Genomic DNA, 8,772 nt, shown 5'->3' with positions numbered 1-8,772 from the left:
ACTAAAAGGCAGGAATACAACATTCTGGACCAAGGATTCCTCAGTACAACTCTGCTAGCAGAGAGCATGTTAGCTATTCCCTGGTAGCTGTGTTAGGTACTGGTGTTACTCATCTTCAGCACAATTGCATTTCTGCTACTACAACTATTACCAGGTGAAATCAATATAGTGCCAGAAGATAAAACACAGCTGCAGATTAAATGCATCTGGTTTGCTACATATCTAGAGAAGGACCTCCATAAAAAATATCTCAGTTTTTAAAAATATAAAAGCACAAATTACTCATCAATTCTAATACTAAAACTGTATTTTGCTGGAGCATTTAAAATACCTTTAGAAAGTCTATATCATTTCACTAATGGGACTCATAGAAATTAATCTTCCCCTTCCACTATCAGCTTTAAAAAACCCCAAACAACCCAACCCTTTAAATCAGGCAATAAGTGGAGCCATAAAATTGGCTGCTACATCAAAAGAAATACAAGAGAGTAAGCATTTTTCCCCACTCAACTCACGCAATAGATTAAAAAAATATTTTTTTTCTGTGTGGCCAACAAGCCATCCTCTAGTTTTCAATTCCTTGGAGTTCTTTTTGTGATGCAAACAACCTTAAATCACATTAGTAACTTGTGTACAGTATTATACTTATCTTTGTTACCAGCCCTTGCTCAATAAACAAACTCTTCTGTTCTTGAAGATCACTTTTAAGGTAGAGCTGAATACATTTCAGCAGCAGTGAAACATTCTCGAATTCATTCTTGTCTAGTTCCTACAGAAACACAGAGTGCTGTGCATCATTAGCCTGCTACCCTCTGAGCATGGTGTTAGGATAGCTGAGATTATTTATGGCACTCACCTTCCTCAGTGCTTTGTCCAGCTGGTTAAAAAGCGATTCACTGTATTTCTGGGGAGGTTCTACTTCCTTCTCTTGAAGCAGTTCGTGTATTTTTTGAAACCCCTTCCCTTTAAAGGCATCAGTGAGCAGTGATTCGAGCTGTAGAGGGAGGGGAAGGAAACAATTAGTGAATAAAATAAGTGGACACTGAAATTGTAGCAGCACTAATGATGATAAAATACTTGCAATGCTATTTTAAAAGTTGCAAGTTTCTGTTTATTTGTTTTATATAATTTGTTTCTCGACTTTCATTTTACTACTACATCTGAAGTGAAACGTCAGTCTTAACGCCCAAAAGAGACAGAACCCTCAACCCTCATAACCGAATAATCTTAAAAGATACTGAGTAAGGAAATAGGCAATTTAGTAAAACAAATTTGTAAGTTCTACAACTATTACAATAATTTCTTCCTACTTACTAAAGAAAAGACTCAGAGAACTGCTTTCCCACATTAAATAAAATTACTAAGTGTTCTGTGTTATGCCATATCCATTTAAGAAATTCACTTTTAAATATATATATAAATAAAAATATGAAAGATAAGGAGGCATATAAAAGATCCTTACATAGTTTTCTGCTCTGTCTGCCATATTGCCACTCACATCTCTATTTCGTTCTTCATTTTTTTCTTCCTTTAAGAATGAAAGGAAAAGAAAAATACGGGGAAAAAAAAATCTTCTTTGCCCGTCCCCCCCAAAAATCGAAAACCCAACCAAAACAAACTCAAACACGTTTTCTGCTCACCTGGGCCATAGCACAGGGGGAGAAGGATCGGGAGCTGCTTCACGGTACCCCCGCTTAGGGAGGAGGGAGACCCTCGCCAGCCTTTCTCACAGCTCCGAGCGCTCTCCTTTCCTCACCAAACCCTCACTCCGTAGCTCAGCAGTGCGAGGGGAAAAAAAAAGGAGAAAAATCAGCCCGGTTGCACCCGCCTGGGACGGGCTGTCCGCAGCCGGGCACCGGCGCTGCGGCACTGACAGACCCCGGCCGAGGCAGGCGTGCGAAAGAGCAGCCCGGAGCCTTCCTGGGGCCGAGAGGGGCCACAGCCGGCGTGTGCTGCTGCCAGGTGGGCTTTATTGTGCTCAGCTGAGGGTAAAGTTCAGTAGTTTTGGACCAGAGAGGATGGAAGCGAGGGAGAGAAATCATTGCGAACAGGCGGGATCGTTTAAAGGGTGATAGCAGCGCTCCGGTTCCACGGCTCGGTCTCTACGCTGTCGTGGATAATTTTTTTCTTTCTGTTTTTCGCAGCAAAAATCAATCTCCCCAAAAAATCAACCAAAGAAAAAGAAGAACAAACTCACGAAAACCAAACCAACCAAAAAACACCCTCCAAGCTTCAGACCTCATCGGCTACTTCTTTCGAAAAGAAAAAGGTAACAGTAAGTTAAAATGTGCCCATCAATACAATAGCACCAACATCAACTTTACACTTTAAACCAGGTGCTATAGAGCACAGTGCGAAGGGGAACCCTGCCAAATGACGGCGATTTCGTTTACATCCCAAGGTTATTCAGCATCTTTGCCTCCCCCCAGAGACTTTCCAAGCTGTGGCAGCTCCGAGCCACGCTCAAAACCCAAGCTCAGGAGCAGCCCGGTGGGGCAGAGACGGGTCCCGCAGCTCCCCATCACCCCTGCCATCATCCCGGCCACCCGCGGGAGCGAGATGCAGAGCCCCGCGGCAGCCGAATTAGATTTCCAAACACTGCTGAAATCTGCAGAGGTCACAGCCCCCGGTGCTGGGGGGTGGATTCGTGCACAATCCCTGAATCTATCCGCCATCATACACCTTCAGGGGAGGATAGCGAAACCTGCCTGTGGCGAGGAGGGGGAGAGCAGGTCCTGCCCAGCCGCGGTGGAGCTCGGTGATGCTGCTGTTCCGTTTACGGGACCGGCTTAGAGCTCCCCCCACACCTCAGAGACGCCCCGACGGCATAAAAAAGCGAGACCCGCCGCCCACTGCCACTCTCTGCCATGAAGCTCACCTGGGACATCAACGACCCCAAGCTGCCGCAGGTAAGGGGGAGGTGCTGGGGAAAGTCTCCGTCCAGCTCCAACGCGGAGCTGGGGAATAGCGGAACGAACTCCACTCTAAGCAAAGCTTTGTTTTTAGTTTTCATGTGCCTTCTCACTTTTTTGTTTTCGTTTTGTGGTCTTTATAAAGTGACTTGTATTAAAAGTATGGATATGATACACAGCTTTGCCTAGCTGGATATGAATTCCTACAACAACCTGTGTCTCCGTTTGGACAGTTTCCTTCTCCCTCCTTCCCCACTTCCTTGTTCAGGAAATGTTGAATAGGAGCTTGAATTTACTGTTTTACTACTATGATCCAAGTTATCAAATTATTTCTTTAGTTTATTGATGCAACATTTTAATGACAATGAGCACTCCACTCTTTTCTAGTTGTGAGTTTCAAATTCATTTTATAATTTGCAACATTTTTCCTCTTAGAGTGTCTTAATGAATGTCTTAATGCTGTAAATGCTGGTAGTTTCCGTCTGTTTGCTGGGATTGCTCTTACATGTGGTACATACAGATGTTAAATATGTATTGCAAGTATTTAAAATCTTCTTTCACAGTTTGGTAACTACATTTGAGTAAGGAACTCCAGAAAGTTGTGAAATCCCAAATTGAATTGTTCTGTGTTTGCGCCACTATAAGTACATTGGACGTACATTTGTAATGACAAATATTTTTATCTCTATTCTTTGGGAAAAGCCTTATTCAAATCTTATCATACACACTTTAAGAAACCCTTCTGTAGCTAAAACTTCTAGTTTCCTGCCCATAGATGCGTGGTCCCACAACAAGGAGAGCTTAATAGCAGGCATGATCAGGATGGCTTGTGTCCTGTCACTCACCACGGTAAATTATGGGAGTAAGGCTGATGTCCTATAGCTGGTAACTTCACTATAAAAGGCATATGTGTCAGCAGACCGTGCTACAATGGATCACGATGCAAAAGAGGAAAGGATCCTGACTTTCTTTTCAGATCCAGAATCTCAGACTGCCTTAGCCCTTTTAGAGAGCACTTCCGAACAAGCTATTCTTCCAATAGTTCTTTTTCTGCTGCTTGGCTGGTCATAGAAAAAGCATTTTTTTCCCGTTATGTGTTTTATAACAAGGCAAAAATAGCAGGTTGCAGTATGCTAATAACATTCCCTTGCTCTCCTTGCTGCCTTGCCCTGCCGCAGGAGCCCAAGCACTTCGACGCCTTCCAGGAGTGGCCCGATGGCTACGTGCGGCTCATCTACTCGAGCGAGGAGAAGAACGCGCAGCGGCACCTCAGCGGCTGGGCCATGCGCAACACCAACAACCACAACTGCCAGATCCTCAAGAAGTCGTGCCTGGGCGTGGTGGTGTGCGCCCGGAGCTGCGCCCTGCCCGGCGGCGCCAGGCTGCAGCTGCGCCCCGCCATATGCGACAAGGCTCGGCAGAAGCAGCAAAGTGAGGGGCGCCCGCACGCCCAGCGACCCGCTTCTTCCTGCCTTTCCAAACTCGGGTCACTCTTACTTGCGTCCATACTGATTAACTCCAAATGTCATCAATGTCTGTTCGCAAATGCTTAAGGGGATATAGATTTAAATGCTTTAAATTAGTAGCATTTATAACTAGTCGGCAGTTCTAGCTCCCATCATTTACCTATGCTTGGTAGTCTATGCTGCATTTCCTTGAACAATACATTTTAATGTGAATTTTGGACAAGTTTGATCACATTGCTCTTGAGCTTTGTTTACTCTCAGGCAGTATCCTCATCCTTAACCAATCCCTTCAGTAGTTTCTGTCTGTTCACAGAGAAAGCCTGCCCCAACTGCAACTCTGCCCTCGAGTTGATTCCTTGCCGAGGACACAGTGGCTATCCAGTCACAAACTTCTGGAGGCTTGATGGCAAAGCAATATTTTTCCAGGTAGAAAGCAGCTGTATGTATTTGTGCACACTATATAAATTATATCTGTAGATAAAATAATACCTGTAAAGGGAGAGATTTCTTCCTCCTCTTCCCCCTTTTTTATGTCACATAGACCATGATGAGCATGATGGAGGTCTAGTCCATGACTAAATTTCCCTTTAGTATGAACATGATAAGAACAAATAAAACAATAACACTTGGCTGTCTCTTTAAAAGCAGTACCTATGGGTTGGCATTATTCAGTTTTAACTACAGTATCATTGATGGCTAAAATTCTCCAGTTTACAGAGCACAAATATGACCAAAAAAGTTGTCTGGCACCCTGGTGCATATGACAACTGAATATCTCCAACGTTTATTTCCAAATATTTATTTCCTACTAAAATAAATGGGGGGGAGTAAAAGCCTTATTTAATTTACATGAGCTGAAACATGAAAATTCTACTTCCTGTGAAACTAGCTTTTCAGTTTTGAAGGATTTATAATCTTGACTGTAAAAAAAGAATAATCTTAGCTGAAATCTGCCATTTCCATCTTGATTTATCTTTTTTTTTAGCAACATTGGAAGAAAAAGTAAACAAAAATTTTCTCTTCTATGAGATTACATCTTCTCCCAGATAATTTTTTCCCCTGTGAATTCTGTCCCAATCAGTAAATGGAAGAAAACTGGCTATATTGCCAGATTCCCTCCTATGTTATTCAAATGTTCCTTATAGACATGCAAACCTGGAAGATTTTGCTATCAAAAAAGTTGATAAATCCTTGCTTAGAAGTTAATTTCTGCTTGAGAAAGGACAATGTTTGAAAAGCAATTTTTTTAACTTCCTACTTTGTATTAGGGACTGTATGCAGATCTTTTCAGACAAATGATTAAGGAAATATAGCATCCATGACTTCATCGTATATCAGTGTAACTTTGGTTGCCTAGATCAGCATACCCACAGATGTTTCAATAAACCTTCAGATGGTTTTCCAGTATCTAATTTTCAGTCCTGATCAAGAAAGTGTATTGCTTTAAGAGAATATTTGTCATCCTGTGGCATGAAACCTCTTTAAAGCCTATTTATACATGTGCTTATAACAAGAACTGAGATACTGGATTGCAGAAAACCAACCAAATTATCTTTTTTTCCACTTGGTTCTAATTATCTACTCCTGAATGTCACAAACTTAGGTAGCATTTTTGCTCCTTCATCAGCTCTGCAGTTCTCACTTCTCCCTCACTTTTTCCTTCTATCTACATCCAAATAATGATTTATTCCATTTATATATTGTCATAATAAATTTGTCCTTGTTTAGTTTCCCCTTCTTTTTTTCTCATGTCAAACCACAGATCACGCTGCTACTACCTCTCATACTATTTAGAGCATTTTCTCTTATCTTACTCCCTTCCAGGTTCACATCTAATTCTCATTTAATCCTGATTTAGGCTAAAGGAGTCCATGACCACCCCCGGCCAGAGAGTAAACTGGAGGCAGAGGCAAGAAGAAGTGCAATTAAGAAACAAATGTCCTCTTATCACCACTCCCAAAAAAAGAGATCTCTAAACTCAGAGGTAAGTAAAGCGCATTAGTGAAATAAAAATGTGACATAGATTAAGGCTTTTCTTTGACAATTCAAAAGGTGTGATAAGCATGCACTGGGGATCTCAGGGCAAAACAAAGCTTTACACCATGCTACATCTGTTAATTTGGGGCTGAAACTAGCAATAGCACAGGTATGTGTGTGGGCAGTATTGATTCCTGTACCTTAAAGACCTACTTCTCCTTGTCAGGCAGGAAGGTACCACGACAGCAGCGGTTACACCAATAATCTACAGAACTTTCACTGCATGGATGGCCCAGAAAGAGTTGGTATCTTCACAGACACCAACTTTTCGATTCCAGCCCAGTCTTACCCTTCGCTGCAGAACTCAGACCTCTACAAGGCACCTTACGACGCAGCCAGCTTCCAAGAGGACCAGCTGTCTCCATACCCTAAATGCCCAAATCCAAGGATCTACATGCCCATGCCATGCGGTTACGAGTTTGGAGTTCCCACCTTCATAAGCTCGAGCCCTTACCCAACATTTTACAAAGATCTGGCCAGTCCTGCCGTCGATGCAGACCCCCTCAGTCTGAGCGGGTCGCACTACGGCGCTGCGGCCACCCAGGACAAGAGCTTTGATAACGCCGGCAGGCATTACGGACTGAGAGCAGCGTGGGGCAAGGGCGGCGTGGAGCGCGGGGACCGCGGGCAGACGGCGAGCGGCGCTCCCCTCCCGTACTGCGGCGGGGACCATCCCTGCAGGTACAGCCCCAGCCCCAGCCCCGCGCCCCCGCCGCTGCAGACCGTCATCACCACCACCACCAAGGTGTCCTACCAGGCCTACAAGCCGCCCGCGCTGAGGCACGGCGACGGCCTCCGCGACGTGAAGAGCCTCCACGTGGCAGAAAACGTCTCGGGTGCCATCTACTCGGGGATGAAGATCCAGGAGGACTTTGGGATGATAAAGTCAGCCTTGCTCTACCAGCACGACTCCATCCCCACAAAACCCAAGCCAGCCGAGAGCGTGGAGAGCTATCGGTATGGGCTCCCTCTGGGGAGCGGCTTTGCTGAGCACGAGGGCCAGGCCCTAAGGTTTGACAGTGCTGAATATTGACCAAACAGCGCCTAAATGGCAAACACCTGCAGATGGAGATTATTGTGCTGACCATGTGAGTGGTTTGGGATTTGAGTGGGTGTAAGGAAACAGAACATCAAGACAGCTTTTTCTCAAAGGCACCCTTCTGGAGCTGTGTGCTGAGTGGATTGTACCTTGCACCTAATTTCAAGGAAACCCCAAACAATCTCTAAAATGGCACAAGGAACGGAGCCCAAAACACACCTGGGAGAAGGTAATATGAAGGCACAGCTCTGGAAGCCAACAGCCTCCTCTGACAGCAAGTCTAATCCACTTATAGCTACAACTCCCAGCAGATGCCTCAAGCTTTGAGAGAAATGTAAGAAAGAAAAGACTAATCAGGTAATGAGAAAAAATGAAGGAAGATGGCTATAAATTATAGTTCAAGGAAGAAAATGGCAGAGAAAGAAAGAAATAAAATAAATGTGAAAGTAAGACAATTTGCAGAATAATCCACCTGCTGTGATCCTTTTGATGAGTGGAAAGATCAGCTAAGTTTCTTTGAAATGAGAAATGAAAAACCTGAAACCTAAGCAATGAAACATGCTAAATTCATGTCGCTTTTTGATCCCCTGTATCAAGAGTAGTGACTACCCAGCCTCTCTATGTAAGAAGGACATCCCAGCACAGCCACAGCAGGAACTGATCCCTGTAACACTCAACCTGGAAGCAGGAAGGCTCAGGCAGCCCCACCAAGCCTGCTCAGCATCACAAGGCTGCCAGAATTAACTTGTGTAGTCCTGAAAACTGTTTGCAGTGAAACTGGTTTTTTCTTAAAGGGGCCTGACAAGCTGGTTAGACCAATTGGCTATTGGTGCAGAATTCTCTTTACCCATGAATACAATTTGTCCTGTCTAAGAATGCAACATCCCAGCTATTTAGTATAGGTCAGCGTTGAATCAACCTTTCCTGATGACCTCTCTGCACTCCATCTCCAGACCTGCAAGTCTTTCTCCCTCTCCCAAGGGACTCCTAGTGATTTTTCTTCCTGTAATCACTGCTCCCTGTGATAGCACTACTTCAGAAATTAAAAAAGCAGCCAACAGAGAGGTTACAAAACAAAATCTCCAAATTGAGCTAAGAAAACATAAGGAAATACATTCCCAAATGCATCCCTAAACTAACTAATTTTTAATTTATCTGGAATAAGAAAAAACAGAGCAGTGCTGGTTTAAAACTAAAGATATTTTGAAAGTTGCCTAGAATTGGGGAATAGAACCCTCTGCCAAAATGTGTGTTCCAAGCAAGGGAGCTTGTAGACACAGGGCAGTGACCAGGCTCAAAAAATTTCTTTTGGTAACAT

At 43.8% G+C, this 8,772-nt stretch overlaps 1 protein-coding gene across 1 annotated transcript; it reads left to right on the top strand.

Moving 5' to 3' along the window:
- The first annotated feature begins 2,867 nt into the window (after positions 1–2,867).
- On the top strand, positions 2,868–7,448 carry GCM2 (glial cells missing transcription factor 2). The gene is made up of 5 exons (XM_056485624.1): positions 2,868–2,909; positions 4,091–4,343; positions 4,692–4,804; positions 6,237–6,362; positions 6,582–7,448. The coding sequence occupies exons 1-5, from the start codon at positions 2,868–2,870 to the stop codon at positions 7,446–7,448; spliced, it is 1,401 nt and encodes a 466-aa protein (XP_056341599.1).
- Positions 7,449–8,772: the final 1,324 nt, after the last annotated feature.

The sequence above is a fragment of the Oenanthe melanoleuca genome, chromosome 2 (genome assembly GCF_029582105.1).
Source record: "Oenanthe melanoleuca isolate GR-GAL-2019-014 chromosome 2, OMel1.0, whole genome shotgun sequence".
NCBI lineage: Eukaryota > Metazoa > Chordata > Aves > Passeriformes > Muscicapidae > Oenanthe > Oenanthe melanoleuca.
The sequence above is the reverse complement of the archived record's forward strand: the minus strand, read 5'-3'. Positions and strand labels throughout refer to the sequence as shown.